The sequence below is a fragment of the Pogoniulus pusillus genome, chromosome 10, assembly GCF_015220805.1.
Source record: "Pogoniulus pusillus isolate bPogPus1 chromosome 10, bPogPus1.pri, whole genome shotgun sequence".
In the NCBI taxonomy this organism is placed as follows: Eukaryota; Metazoa; Chordata; class Aves; order Piciformes; family Lybiidae; genus Pogoniulus; species Pogoniulus pusillus.
Genome location: NC_087273.1, coordinates 7,556,049 through 7,571,068, shown reverse-complemented (window position 1 = coordinate 7,571,068; position 15,020 = coordinate 7,556,049). Strand labels below are relative to the sequence as shown.

The 15,020-nt window shown below is 49.5% G+C and overlaps 1 protein-coding gene across 3 annotated transcripts; it reads right to left on the bottom strand.

The window, feature by feature from the left end:
* Nucleotides 1-427: 427 nt before the first annotated feature.
* On the bottom strand, nt 428-14,881 carry SDAD1 (SDA1 domain containing 1). 3 transcript variants are annotated; one of them, XM_064149698.1, is made up of 23 exons: nt 14,750-14,867; nt 13,026-13,182; nt 12,556-12,660; nt 12,372-12,470; nt 12,104-12,214; nt 10,506-10,577; nt 10,313-10,413; nt 10,113-10,170; nt 9,703-9,777; nt 8,879-8,980; nt 8,612-8,681; nt 7,705-7,808; nt 7,366-7,423; nt 6,755-6,813; nt 6,495-6,571; nt 5,911-6,008; nt 5,506-5,582; nt 5,029-5,161; nt 3,659-3,753; nt 3,067-3,260; nt 2,007-2,091; nt 1,570-1,731; nt 428-1,405 (listed from the first exon to the last, which is right to left on the bottom strand). In XM_064149698.1, the coding sequence occupies exons 1-23, from the start codon at nt 14,776-14,778 to the stop codon at nt 1,355-1,357; spliced, it is 2,172 nt and encodes a 723-aa protein (XP_064005768.1). In that variant the 5' UTR covers nt 14,779-14,867; the 3' UTR covers nt 428-1,354. The 3 variants fall into 3 exon arrangements, with proteins under 3 accessions (XP_064005768.1, XP_064005769.1, XP_064005770.1); XM_064149699.1 differs by lacking the exons at nt 13,026-13,182; nt 14,750-14,867 and adding an exon at nt 12,795-12,941; XM_064149700.1 differs by lacking the exon at nt 428-1,405 and having other exon boundaries at nt 1,613-1,731; nt 3,122-3,260; nt 14,750-14,881.
* Nucleotides 14,882-15,020: the final 139 nt, after the last annotated feature.

The window sequence follows — 15,020 nt, the reverse complement described above, 5'->3', positions numbered from 1 at the left end:
CGGGAGCGGCCGCAGGCGGCCCCGGCCGCAGCGCTGCCTGCCCTCCCGGCCCCGCCGCCGCGCTGCGAGCAGAGGTAGGGCCCGGGGGGTGCAAACAGCAGGAAAGAGGGGCGAACGCGACGGCTGGCAGCTCCAGCCAGCGCCCCCATGCTGCCCAGGGAGGTGGCAGAGTCACCGTCCCCGAAGGCGTTCAAGAAACACGTGGATGTGGCGCTTGGGGACATGGCTGCAGTGGCCCTGGGGTGGCAGGTGGACTCAGTCATACAAGTCCTCTCCAACCTTAACGATGCTGTGATTCTGTCTGTCCAGCAGTTGCCAAACACGGCAGTGTAATGCTGCTCAAATGGAGGAGAGAGGCAGCTGCTGCCCCCCTGCAAGGCTGTAAGGGAGGGACAAGGGAAAAGAGGAGACAACACACATGCAAAAATACATCTCCATTTCATCCTCATAAGAAGTCAGTTTCTGTGCACCAGCAAATGCCACCCCAGAATCAACAACAGAATAGCAACATCAGAATCATAGAATCAACCAGGTTGGAAGAGACCTCCAAGCTCATCCAGCCCAACCTAGCACCCAGCCCTGGCCAATCAACCAGACCATGCCACCAAGTGCCTCAGCCAGGCTTTTCTTGAAGATCTCCAGGGACGGTGCCTCCACCACCTCCCTGGGCAGTCCATTCCAATGCCAATCACTCTCTCTGCCGACAACTTCCTCCTAACATCCAGCCTAGACCTCCCCCAGCACAACTTGAGACTGTGTCCCCTTCTGTTGCTGGTTGCGTGGGAGAACAGAACAACCCCCTCCTGGCCACAGCCTCCCTTCAGGTAATTGTAGAGTTCTCTCTTACACACCAGTTTCATTCTTTATAAACCATAATGAAACTGTTCTGCCCCTGAACTGTTCACTTAACCTTACCTGTAGTACAAGAATGTGGCTTTTATTATTAATCTGCTTTTAGAAACAGCTTAGTCTCTAAAATCACATCCATAAGAGCCACAAACACTATGAACACACTTTATAGACTGAACCAGAACATCCTCTCCAATTAAATACTCTAAGCTATGATTTTTTTTTTCCACAACAGATTGTATGTTTTAATAGTTACAGATAAATATAACTTCCAGCTGGCTTTGGAATAAAAGATAAATTCCCTATGCCCTCAGAATGCTTTAATAAGTCCTGTAAGGATTAAGGCTTCTTGTCTGGCCAACGGCTTGGTAGGAGTCAGTGTGTAGTTCTGAACAGAACTGAGACAAATCCATAAGGCATTTCAGTCCCTTTTTCCTTTGGGGAGGAAATAAGTGTTTGGAGGGCTGTTCCTTGCAGGGCGAAGCAGCACTCCCCTCCGGCACTGTTACTTCAGCAGGCTTTTCCTCTTTTTCAGAAGTGCATCTCGAAGAGCCAGCTAAAGATGAAACAAGAGGGGAATATTCAGGTAAGGAGACAACACCATCACATCAACAACTCACCTCCATTCCTTCAGCCTGAGGAAAATGTTGTTCTAGCTTAGCTTAGACTGAAAATGAAGAAATTCAGACTGCCCCAGGTCTTTGCAGCAGAGGATGTTACCTGTTTCTCCCTGAAGGAACGTTTAGTTTTCGTCCTGACGCTCTGGCTGTATCTCATCATCATGAAGTTCTTGTTCTTCTTCTTCTCTTTGTTGGAAGAGCTGGCAAAAGGGTTAATTCTTGTCTTCTTTTTCACAAATTCCTTCCTGTCTGTCTTTCCAGCCTAGGATAGAGAGTGTAACACCAACAGAGGGTCATTTTCTTTTCCCTACAGTTATAACATCAGCTGCTGACAGGAACCACTCCAGGTTCAGAGTGACCTTCTGTGTGTGCCATACGCATTCTTCCATGCCAGCTGTGTTTAAGTCACAGTGAAAACTGGCTGTGTCTTTTATTGTCACCTGTGATCTTATAGTTGCAAACCCACCAGCTTCTCTTGCTGGAGACAAACCCAAGCCCAAATGCAGAGAGAGGCTATGGCATGGCCCCATTCCTCACCATTGCAGTTGCCAGTCTGGTCTCCTTGTCTGATTTAGGCTTCTTGTGCAGGTGTTCAATATCTCTAAGCGAAAGCAGCTCTCCCCTGCACACAAAAACCCAAAGAAAAGGCAGTCACACAACTTCAACTGGCAAGAACCAGATGCCCTTTTGGCCCTTTGCCTCTCAAAGAATCACAGAATCATAGGATCAACCAGGTTGGAAGAGACCTCCAAGCTCATCCAGTCCAACCTAGCACCCAGCCCTAGCCAGTCAACCAGACCATGGCACTAAGTGCCTCAAGCCACGCTTGGCTTCAACACCTCCAGGGATGGTGCCTCCACCACCTCCCTGGGCAGCCCACTCCAATGCCAATCACTCTCTCTGTGAAGAACTTCCTCCAACAACAAGCCTGGACTTCCCCTGGCACAGCTTGAGACTATGTCCCCTTGTTCTATTGGTGGTTGCCTGGCAGAAGAGACCAACCCCACCTGGCTACAGCCTCCCTTCAGGTAGTTGTAGACAGCAATGAGCTCTGCCCTGAGCCACCTCTTCTCCACACTAAACAACCCCAGCCCCCTCAGCCTCTCCTCATAGGGTTTGTGTTCCAAGCCCTTCACCAGCTTTGTTGCCCTTCTCTGGACACCTTCCAGCACCTCAACATCTCTATTGAATTGAGGGGCCCAGAACTGGACACAGCACTCAAGGTGTGGCCTGACCAGTGCTGAGTACAGGGGAAGAACAACCTCCCTTGTCCTGCTGGCCACACTGTTCCTGAGCCAGGCCAGGATGCCATTGGCTCTCTTGGCCACCTGGGCACACTGCTGGCTCATCTTTAGCCTACTCTCTATCAGCACCCCCAGGTCCCTTTCTTCCTGACTGCTCTCAGCCACTCTGTCCCCAGCCTGCAGTGCTGCTTGGGGTTGTTGTGGCCAAAGTGCAGAACCCTGCACTTGGCCTTGTTCAATCTCATCCCATTGGCCTCTGCCCACCCATCCAGCCTGTCTAGGTCCCTCTGCAGGGCTCTCCTACCTTCCAACAGATCAACACCTGCTCCTAGCTTGGCGTCATAAGGTCCTACCTGCCCTCCTCCTCTTCATCATCTATGTCAATAGTTTTCCTCTTTGCAGACTTGCCGGGCGCAGCGTTGACCTCTTTGGAAAGCTGGGCAAGGCGTATTTTGTGGAAGTCCTCTTGAGTGAGCAGCCTGCTTGTGCTGACTGCTGCAGCTTTGGCTTTCCTCTCCTCTATGGGCATGCTCTTCACCTTCTCTGCCTTTGGGAAAGCAACACAAGACTCACCCACAGCTTTGAAACCATCTCTGTGCCACAGTCTACCACCCTCACCTCCCACACACCTGGCATGGGGCAGTGCTGTCTGGGTCCTTCTTGTTCTAATAGTACATGGTGGGTAGGAGATTAATGTACATCCACTCCATGTTTCAGAGGGAATAAAAGCACCCAAATGTCACAGCTTAGAAGGAATTTAATGCCAGGACTGAACTGCCCCACCTCTCCCCCCCATTCTGCCATCATGTTTTTTTTCCAGCACAGCTGACAACTTTGGCCTTACTCTGATCAAGTTACTCCACAGTCCTGTTTGGGTACAGGGCAAGAACACCTGGTCTGCTATAAAATTCATTTTATCTAGGGTAGAAAACACTTAGAACTTACTACTTCCTGCTGCTCCTCATCTGAGGAGTGAGGCACATCAATCCACTCTCCATCTTCTTCATCCTCCTCACACAGACTAGCACTTTCCCATCCATCTGCTCAAGGGAAGAAGTACACAGAGGTGTTAATACAGATCCTGCTTAACTGCCTGAGCTCCAGGTTCTTAGGAGCATTTACACCAGGGAATGAAATACTGTTTGGCTCCTTTAAAAGTAATCTTCCAGTGATTTAAAACATACAACAAAAAAGGGGGTTTTAGGAGGCAGCAAGAAATTTCATAGCCATACAATGTCTGTCCCTCTGCATTTTCATCCATCAACATCTGTATCTAATTTGCACACTAACAAAACTCACTGGACAAACTGCATTTCAAGGACAGCATTACTACTTCAGAAGGGCTTATGTTGGAAGGGACCTCACAGGTCATCTAACTCCAACCTCCCCACCACAGGCAGGGACACCTCTCAACTAGACTTAGCTGCTTAAGGCCTCACCTAACCTGGCTGTGAACACTCCCAGGCAGGAGGCAGCTATAGCCTTCCTGGGCAGCCTGTTCCAGAGTCTGACCACTCTCAGACTGAACAACCTCTTCCTCAGATCCAGTCTCCCTCAGCTTCAAACCATTCCCCTTGTCCTGTCTTTAGACAACTTCATGAGCTGTCTCTTTGTAGCCTTCCTGTAGGATGCCTTCAGCTATTGGAAGGCAGTTCTAAGGTCCTCCTGATGCCTTCTCTCCAGCTCCCTCAGCCTGTCCTCATAGCAGAGGTGACACAGCCCTTGGGTCACCTTTGTGGCCTCCTCTGGACTCACTCCAGCAGCTCTGTGTCCTCCTGATGCTGGGGACACCAGAACTGGAGGCAGTACTGGAGCTGAGGTCTCAGCAGAGCAGAGTCAAAGAGCAGAATCCCCTTTCTTGTCCTGCTGCCCACACACCTCTGGCTGCAGCCCAGCACACAGCTTCCTTCTGGGTTGCATGAGGGCACTGCTGGCTCCTGGGGAGCTTCTCAGCAACCAACACCCCCAAGGCTTTTTCTTCAGGGCTGCTCTACACCCAGCCTGGATATGGCCCAACCTAGATGGAGCACCTTGCACTTTTGACTGGTTGAACCTCATGCAGTTGGCACTGATCTACTTCAAGCCTGTCAAGATCCTTCTGAATGCCATTTCTGCCCTCAAGTGAGTCCCCTGCACCACCCAGGTTGGTGTCATCAGCAGATTTGCTGAGGGTGCACTCATTGGCCAAATAGATGTCCAGACCACACAGCACACGAGCAGGCAACGAAACGCCTAAGCATCCAGTTTGGTGTTCAAGTAAAAAGTCTTACTGACAGCAGTGCTGCAAAAAAGTAGTGTCAAACAAAAGTGCCAACCTTCCTCTTGGCTTCCTCCCTTTTCCTTTGGACTCTCCACATCCAGTACTTCTGCTCCTGGAATGTAATCTTTGGCATCCAGTTCTCCATATTCATGAATCCTGGCTTCCAAGGAGGCCTCAGTGGGCTTGCCCTGTGCATTAACAAAGCACATGTTAAGCCATTCTCATGCCCCTAAATCCATGAACAAATCTGGGGGAGGAGGAAAAGTTTCTGCTTGATGAAATAAGAGGTCTTCAGTTACTCAAGACTCTAGGAAGGTAGCTGAGTTCCTGCAGCATGACCTTTCTGGTCAGGGGTTCTGGTAAGTCTGAGCTAAGAAAACCTTGAGTGCACACCACAGCAAAAAGCAGTAAGGGAGCAGGCAGGGGAGGAACTCAGGCATGGTTCCACCTCACTGTGTCAAGAGGCCATGAGCCCAGTGCTCAGCTTTGAGCATGTGAGCCATCAGCTTATGGTGACTAAAGCAGCACTCACCCTGAATTTCTTCTGCAGCATCTCTGGGTTCAGAGAACGGAAGAGGTGTATGAGGGTCCTGGCAGACATCATCACATCTACCCAGAGAAAAGAGTCAGGAGTGAGTAGAGAACAGCAGAAATCAGAGCAAACAAAGCCCACCTGCTCTCTAAGCTACATCTCCCAGATTTCTCCAGGGTGGGATGCAGCTCACCCTTAGGGCTAAATCTTTAACAAGCAATTTAATCATCTTCAGTTTTGTCACTTCCCTTGCCACAACTTCCCTTGACTGCAGTCTCATGTGTACACTCAAAAAACAAATGCACCAGACATTGAAAATGAAGTCTCTCAGCCCTCCAAAATAACTAAACCATCACTATTCTGAAGGAGCAGATGACAGAGGAGATGATTTAAGCCACATCTTACTTTTATTTTTATGAGTCTTGTACTGAACGAGGTCTTGGAGCAGATCTTCAGTCATGGCTAATGGACACCTCGCAGTGATTTCTTTTATTGCATTGATTCTGAGAAATTGGAAGTGAGCAGTAATTATTCCTGGAAGTGAAGAGTACAGCTGGGAGAGACTCCCACTGGCCCAGTAACAGACTGAATTATCTGCAACACCATTTAGACATTTACTGTAACAGGAGAACATCACAAAGCTCTCCAGACCATGCTTCTCCTACACTCTACTCTCTAGCTAATTTCTCTGATCCTAAGCCTCAAAATCCTAGGTCTGGATTGAAGTGTGGGTCCAGGCAGACAAGAAACAAACAAAACCAAACCCACCACCACCACCAAATAATAAAATCAAGAAACAGCTCTTAAATCAGCCATGATGTGCCAACAACAAGAAGGAAAGTTGAAGCTGAGATGTTATCCTAACTCCTTTCTATGCAAGCAGGTTCTTCAAAGCATAGCAGGAGTGACAGGAATAATCTGCAGGTGGTTAAGAAAGAAAACTCTTTCCACCTTCAGAAATGTTTCCACTTGTAAGCTTCTGTACTCACCCTACAGTCATGACCTCCCCAGAATTCTTGTCAGTGACAAAGTTGTTGGCAATGGTCATTAACACTGACTGGATGATCTGGGAAGAAGGACAAAGGCTTTAGTGCATGGCTAAGGAACTTGTGAAAATGGTTGCACTTCAGTAACAAAGCAGCCAAAACCACCAGCAGCTTCTCCAAAGGCTCTGCCCAGGTCCCCTTTTCTCCCTCCTCTCACAAATAAACTCAGTTCCATTTCCCCACCACCCAGCTGCAGCACTGACCTCGGGTGGGACAAGCTGATGTGAAGCCTGGGCAGCAAACAGAAGAATCTTTGTCACTTCTGCAAGAAAATGGAAGAAGATGCCAGAGTCCATTGTTGCAGCTCACTCTGGCCAGCCAGTACCAACCAGCTAACTCAAAGCTGCTCAGGTTAAGCCTCAGAACCCCCTCAGTCTGCAGTTATTTGGGTGAATTGTTTCCCCTCTTTCACCAAGCATTAGGGAACTGTTCTGGTCTGCACCTCATCAGCAGTGCAGGCTCTCAAGAGCTAACTAAGAGAAAGAAGTGCTCTAGAAATGGAGCTAAACAGTAGTAAAACAAAGCAGCACATGGCAGTCACACACTGCTCAGCTGTTCAGGATCTGCAAGCAACCAGGGACTTGGATTTCATTCCACTGCTGCAGTTACTCAGACGCTCAGTTAAGGAGCAGAGTGCACAAAGCTTCCATCAACATCCAAAGCACTTTGCACTTCTGGCACTCAGGGCCTTTTTCTCCCTTCACCCACACTCTCAACTATTCCTGCTTCCTACCATGCTACTGCTACTTACACCACCACTTCCAAGAACTGACTGTACTTGTGGCACAATGGACACCTACTAGCAGCTACTCACCTCTCTGATGGGGCTGTAAGAACCTCTGAACAAAGGGGTAGAAATTAAAGAGAAAAAGCTGTAGGAAAGAAGTTGTAAAAGATTAGTTTCCTGTCTTTTGAGATACCCTCCTGAGACTGCTAGGTTGTAATTGATACAGCCTTGCTCTTCCCAATGCCTTGGGTTTCACTGCATGTCACTTTCTCCTGTCTTGAGTTTCATAGACATGGAGATGAGGAAAGGACAAAGGGGATAGAAGGCTCAATCCCAAGCTCCACCAGTTCCAGAACTCTCATTTTCCCAAGGCATGAGGGCCAGAGCATGTCATCATTAGACCATTCTTAAACCAGAAGCATGTACCTCATGTATTCCAACCAGCCTTGATATTAGGTCCATGAGCATCATCTTCACTTCAAACCGTTCTTTACAGCTCTCCAGCTGCTTCAGCAGTTTCTCTGCAAAGTCTAGAGGAAGCAAGAGTAGATTTGTGGTAGGCTTCAAGAGCACAACACAGAACTCAGCTGGGGTTAGATTAAAGCAGCAGCCAATTTCCTTAGGCTTCTCACAGAAGATAAAAGGTGGCCACAGTACTTCTCCCAAGGGGTCATGCATCTTTTCACATGCTCAGGTCTACAACACTCAGATATTTACTAGATCAGACAGAGCAAGTCAAGTGGTATTAGACTAGTAAGAGAAATCCACTTTTGAAGCTAAGCTATAGTAAACTACTCCCTCTCCACCCAATTAAAGCCTTTGCACATACAAGTAGTAGGAAGCCTCATCCTCATCTGTAGCAACCTGGAGCAAGTGATGTGACTTTCTTCTTTCCTTGTCCTTCTACAAGTGTTCTGCCACAACCAGCACAACAAAGACTGATCTTACTGAAGTGCTAAAGAAACTGCAGGCTAGAGCATATTGCAGGTGTCACATTGTCACAGCTGCATCTCCTTGTCCCTTTCACTCTCCTTGCAGGGCTGCCTCTTGCAAGAGCACACCAGGCTCTAGCCTGGAAGAAATTCTTCACAGAAAGAGTGATTGGCATTGGAATGAGATGCCCAGGGAGGCTGTGGAGTCACCATGCCTGGAGGTGTTTAAAAGGAGGCTATATCAGGCACTTAGTGCCATGGTTTAAGTCGATTAGGAGAGGGAGGTGATAGGTTGGACTTGATGATGCTAGAGGTCTTTTCCAACCTGGTTAATTCTTTGATTCTGTAAGCCTCAGTGCTTGGCATCATCAATTTAAGACAAAAATGCAACAGAAGCTCACCTTGGGGATCATGGATCAGATGAATTGCAGAGAAGTTGAACACCTCTGGCTTGTGTTTCTTCTTCTGTTTCTGCATGGCAAAAAAAACAAAGCAGTCATTTCAGTCTTCCCATGGAGAAGCTTCAAGATGCTGGTTACTGTTCTTCAGTGGGGCAGTTTGATTGTAGCAAGTATCACTTAGGGCAGCTAAAGCAGGGGCAACAACAGGAGTTCTGAACTCAAAGGATTAAGCCAAAGATCTTACAAGCCAGAGGTCACTCTCCTCACCTTGAGGACCTTCATGGCCTTTTCCAGCTTCTTCTTGCGCTTGGTGGTTTTCTTGTTGGTTCCGTAGCGCACCAGCAGGTCTCTGGCAGTGGGAACATCATCCTTGAGAAAGAAAGAAAATAAGCCTCAAGGCTTCAAGTAGGAATCCCAGAAAGACACAACATCAGTATTTTTCAGGATTAGGTACTGAAAAATCTCCCTCAGCTGCATCAGAGGAAACTATCGCCCTCTGAAGGTATCTGAATGGTGTTTGAACACGAACGGGAAGCAGAACACAAAGGTGAAAAAAGAGAACAGCTAAAAACTAAACCAATGCATCAGATGAATGCATAACACAGCTAACCCATCATGGCTTCCTAAGCCAGATTAAGAGCCCCTGCTTAGGTCAACTGCTGCCTTCACAAGAGGAGGAAAGCAAAGGAGTTCTGAGCATTGTCTTCAGGCAGACAGCCAAGGCATCCCGCTGTAAGGAGCAGGTCATCAAAAGCACTGAGCTTGGGATGTAGAAACACACGGAGGAAACAAGATGGGATGTAGAAACACATGAAGGAAACAAGATGGGATGTATAAACACATGGAGGAAACAAGATGGGATGTAGAATCACATGAAGGAAACAAGATGGGATGTAGAATCACATGGAGGAAACAAGATGGGATGTAGAAACACACGGAGGAAACAAGATGGGATACAGAAACACATGGAGGAAACAAAATGGGAAACTAAGTAACAGGAGCAGACAAATTGGCAGAGCCGTGGTCACCAGGATGCCAGACCTCTGACAGTCTGAAGGAGGGAGAAGAAAAGATTTAATCCCAACACCCACCTCAGATTCTGAGTCACTGTCTTGTTTCTCATCTTCATCTTTCCCAAGAAAGAACTTCAAAGCAGCAACTAGTATCTGAGAGGCAAAGAAAGCTTACATAGGACAGGACAAACAAGGGCACTCAACAGCTTTACATCCACACCTGATGGATTGAAAACTCTCCCAAAGGAGAGCAAATCACAGGCTAAAAGCTGCAGGTGTTTTACAGATGGTCAAGTTTTGTTGCCCATCCTCAGAGGCACAGCATCAAAAAGCAGCTGGACTTCCACTGTGCCTGGGCAAGCTTAAAGACAAATTTTCCTCCCACCATTCTGCAAAGCAAATTCATAGAATCGTTAAGGTTGGAAAAGACCTCGGAGGTCACTGAGTCCAACTGTAACCCAATGCAACTGCAGCAACCCTGCCCTCACCTTTGTCACTTTGGAGAAGCAGGCAGTGGTGATGACATTCACTGTTTTGGCATCATTCCTGCAACAAAACAAACCATCACCTTTTCACTTGGGCTGGCAATTTCAGGCTTTTCCTGGACTCCTGTTGAACACTGTCCCCTGTGTTATGGGGAGCAGCTGCCCTGTGAAGAGGGCACCCACATTGAGCCTGCCAGACCTACCAAATGTTCCTCCTGTAAAGTTCAATCATCACATCCAGCGAGATCTTGGCAGCAGTGGGGTTGCTGTCCCTCAGCATAGTATACATGAAGTTCTGCAGTGTCTAAGGAAGAAGGTTGGCAGCGTGAATTGTTAGAGGTTTTTCACAGCCTCAGGAGGTTAAACTGGAGCTTAGCTGAAAGCTGAACTACTTACTGTGTTCACTTTGTTGTTTTTGTGTTTGGCATTGATATTCTTGATGTCAGACACAATGTGAGTGTACAAAGTCTGTGAAGAGAGACAACAATGAAGGAGCTACACAAACCACACAGAGAACAGAATCACAGAGTGGCTCAGGTTGGAAGGGACATTGGGAATCACCTACACCAACTCCCCTGCCACAGGCAGGGACACCTCTCCACTAGGCTCAGCTGCACAAGGCCTCATCCAACCTGGCCTTGAACACCCCCAGGGAGGAGGCAACCACAACCTCTCTGGGCAGCCTATTCCAGAGCCTCACCACCCTCACACTGAAGAACTTCTGCCTCAGATCCAGTCTAATTCTGCTCTCCCTCAGCTTCAAACCATTCCCCTTGTGGGGTCTTTACACACCCGCATGCAAAGTCCTTCTGCAGCCTTCCTGTAGGATCCCTTCAGCTATTGGAAGACAGCTCTAAGGTGCCCCAGAATCTTCTCTTTTCCAGGCTGAACACCCCCAGCCTGTCCTCACAGCAGGGGCACTGCAGCCCTTGGATTATCTTTGTGGCACTCCCCAAAATCTAGGCACTAAATCAAGAGCACCTGATAGCCATAAGTGTTTTTCTAGGCTACAGCTAGCAAACCAACAAGAAATTATCCCCTAACATCTCAAGTTCTTTCTCTGGCATGTTTAGGAAGCAGACTTAATTCACAGTAAGGCAGGACAATAAACAACATAAAACACTGCTTAATAATCATCCTACCCCTGCTTCATCCAGGCATGGCCTGATGGCCACTTCAGTGCTTCTAGGGGCACAAAGCAAATGGTTCCACTTCAACAGCAGAAAGCCTGCAATGCAGCTTCAGCTAGCAGCTGCTTTGGGTTTAGTTGTTTTCCTCTCACAAGGAATTCAGTCAGGTCTGCTCTGGCAAGCAACTTCATTATGGTTTCCACCTGCAGATACCTCCCAGCTGCTCAGCTCCAAAGGCAGGACAGCTTGCACGGTGGTTAAGATGTTGACAGCATCGTGCTCTGTTACTAATCAAAGAGCTCTGCCTTGCTTCTAGCAGCACCAGCTGCTCCAAAACCACAGCCACGTTAAAGCCTCTGCCTCTGTAACCCAGGCTCGAGCACAGAATCATAGAATTACCCAGGTTGGAAGAGACCTCCAAGCTCATCCAGCCCAACCTAGCACCCAGCCCTGGCCAATCCACCAGACCATGGCACTAAGTGCCTCATCCAGGCTTGGCTTCAACACCTCCCTGGGCAGCCCATTCCAATGCCAATCACTCTCTCTGACAACAACTTCCTCCTAACATCTTTCCCCTACCTTCCTCAGCACAACTTCACACTGTGTCCCCTTGTTCTGTTGCTGCTTGCCTGGCAGAAGAGACCAACCCCACCTGGCTACAGCCTCCCTTCAGGCAGTTGCAGACAGCAATGAGCTCTGCCCTGAGCCTCCTCTTCTGCAGGCTGCACACCCCCAATTCCCTCAGCCTCTCCTCACAGGGCTGTGCTCCAGGCCCCTCACCAGCTTCGTTGCCCTTCTCTGGACACCTTCCAGCACCTCAACATCTCTCTTGAACTGAGGGGCCCAGAACTGGTCACAGCTCACCTTCCGAAGCAGCTTATCGTGGCACCGCAGCAGCTGGAAGAAGAGCTCCAGCAAACTCGTTGGGGTTATTAGATTCTTGTTTCTTAGCAGGATCAAAGCTTTGCAGAAGGTCTGCGAGGGACAAACGGGAGTCAGAACCCAAACTCCCTCCCTTGGCCGCCATCGTTAACAAGTTAGACACAAAGCACAGCCCCACTCTGACACGCAAAGGGCACACGGCAACCAAAGGAGGTGCTCTGCCTCCAACGCCTTCCTCTGGGCTTCTCACCATGCGCAGGTCTGTGTCCAGGACCGTGTGGTGGTAGGAGAGAAACTCCTTCAGCTGCTGGGGAAAGCTGGCCATGTGTTCCGGGTAGCAGTGGGCGACCTGGGCAGAGACAGACGCGGCTGAAGTCTCCGGTAGAAGCCCCGGGTCACCTCACCCCCCCCGGGAAGGTGCGAGCCGCCCTTACCTGCGCCAGGAACATCACCAGGTCAGCCAGCTCCTTGCTGGGCTTGTCCGGCTGGAAGCTGAAAATCTCCACGTGGGACTGGTAGTGGTGGTACTGCTGGAGGAACTGAGCACACGGAGGGGCGGCCGCTGAGCGGGACTCACAGCCGCTGCCCCCTACACCCCCAGCCCGTCTCGGCTTCCCGGAGCAGCCCCCTCCCTCCCTCCCTCCCTCCCTCCCCAGCCCCCCCGGCTCCGCACCTCCTCGGTGTACGAGGTGGGGTCCCGCTTGATGAGGTTCTGCAGCTGCGGCAGGTTGCTCGGCAGCTTGTTTCTCTGGCGGCCCGACATGATGGCACCGAACCAGCCCCGCCGCACCGAACCGAACCGGCCCCGGTCCCGGAGCACCGAACCGGCCGCACCGAACCGGCCCCGGCCGCGCCGCAGCGGCTCTGCCGCGAACACGCGAGCGCTCAGCGCCCCGCCCCTCACCAACCAGCGCCGCCGAGGGACAAACTTCATGGAGCGGCGCAACCTCCGGCAGCGCCCCCCTGTGGCGTGGCGGTAGCTGCTCCCTCGCTGCCCCCTCGAGAGGGAAGCAGCCAAAGCCCAGCTTCTTGCCGGCATCTCTCCCTGCTTGCTGCCAGCCCTGTCAAAGGTAAAGGCAATAGCAGTGAAGTTTAGCCAAAATCACAGCTGGGGAATACAGATCAGGGAGATTAGGGTGAGAGGCCTCGAGCACAGCCCTACGAGGAGAGGCTGAGGGAGCTGGGATTGGTTAGCCTGGAGAAGAGGAGGCTCAGGGGTGACCTTATTGCTGTCTACAACTACCTGAGGGGTGGTTGTAGCCAGGAGGAGGTTGCTCTCTTCTCTCAGGTGGCCAGCACCAGAACAAGAGGACACAGCCTCAGGCTGTGCCAGGGGAGATTTAGGCTGGAGGTGAGGAGAAAGTTCTTCACTGAGAGAGTCATTGGACACTGGAATGGGCTGCCCGGGGAGGTGGTGGAGTCGCCGTCCCTGGAGCTGTTCAAGGCAGGACTGGACGTGGCACTTGGTGCCATGGTCTGGCCTTGAGCTCTGTGGTAAAGGGTTGGACTTGATGATCTGTGAGGTCTCTTCCAACCCTGATGATAACTGTGATATTAGTCCTACAAAGAAGCCAGCATTGAGGCTAGACAGTACTTTTAAAGGAAGAGACAACCAAAGTTTGGTAGCACTTTAAAACATGCTCGTGTCCCAGAGAGTCTCCCAGAGGCAGGAATAAACACATGGAGCTTTGGCAGCAGTTACCAAACTAAACAGAAAATCAGGCTGGAAAACTCTTGTGTCCATTCTCACTGAAGGATCCTAGAAGGGTTGTGTCAGTGGAGTTTTTGAAGGTGTGTTTCTGAAGCTCTGCTTCATTTGAGAGTGTTTCTTATGGACAGAGACCTCAGAGTTAGATGTATTGTTAGTCTTATTGAAAACTACCTATCACAAATAGTAACAGCCTCAAGTTGTGGCAGGGGAGGTCCAGGCTGGATGTTAGGGGGAAGTTCTTCACACAGAGAGTGATTGGCATTGGAATGGGCTGCCCAGGGAGGTGGTGAAGTCTCCGTCCCTGGAGATGTTCAAGCAAAGCCTGAATGAGGCACTTAGTGCCATGGTCTGGGTGCTAGGTTGGGCTGGATGAGCTTGGAGGTCTCTTCCCACCTGGCTGATTCTGTGATTGTTCTGCAGTTTTGCGATTGATTTCTGACCTCACTTGCATCACCTCACTCCCAACACAGTGACAGCCCTCAAAAAACTCCTTCACCCAGCATGCAAAGTCAATGAACACAAGGTTGAGCTATTTGCTTCCTTTCTGTTCTACAGACATAGGTATGAAATGATAAATCACAAACCCAGCACATCAGGAGCTCCGACAGCACAATTAAAGAAACTCTGTGTGAGCAGCTGTTGGGTTTTCCATCACAGCTCTTCATCCACATCTTCCATCAATTACCTCATTCATTATGCTGAAGTGATTGTACATTGAAGTTCTCCTACAGATAGGAGGCTTAGCACTAAAACCAGCATAGATTATATAGCAGGGACCTCATACTTTGATCTCTGTCCAAAGCTGCCTGAGATAAGACTCCCCTTGCTGAAAAGAGCTTCATTAGGACATTTTAAACACCACAGGCAACAGGAAAAAGAAGAACTTTTTTTACTGCAGAGCATGCATGCAGACTTACCACAGCTTTAAAAACATAACAGAACACATCCAAAAGTCATGCTGACTTCCAACCAGCAAAAGAATGAAGCACAAATGTAGGAAGCCCAGGAAAAAAAACACTAAAACAAACCTGAAATGCTTCCTGCAACCTTCTCAGTCCCTTCAAAGTAAAAGGAAGGAGTAAGATAAGCAGGTGCCCAGGGTAAGCTTTTATATCCTAAGCCCTTCCCCTCCTGCACTCTCACTGGTCTGATTTCCACAAGCTAATTAAGCCAGGAATGCTTAAATTC

Bases quoted from the DNA above. Each gene is read 5' to 3' on its own strand.
- SDAD1 (XM_064149698.1), bottom strand. From the start codon at position 14,778: ATGTGTTCTGTTATGTTTTTAAAGCTGTG. The intron at 10,578-12,103 runs GTGAGCTGTGAC...CTCTCTTCACAG, and splicing joins ACGATAAGCTGCTTCGGAAG to ACTTTGTACACTCACATTGT. The intron at 5,162-5,505 runs GTGAGTGCTGCT...GTTAATGCACAG, and splicing joins TGCTGCAGAAGAAATTCAGG to GGCAAGCCCACTGAGGCCTC.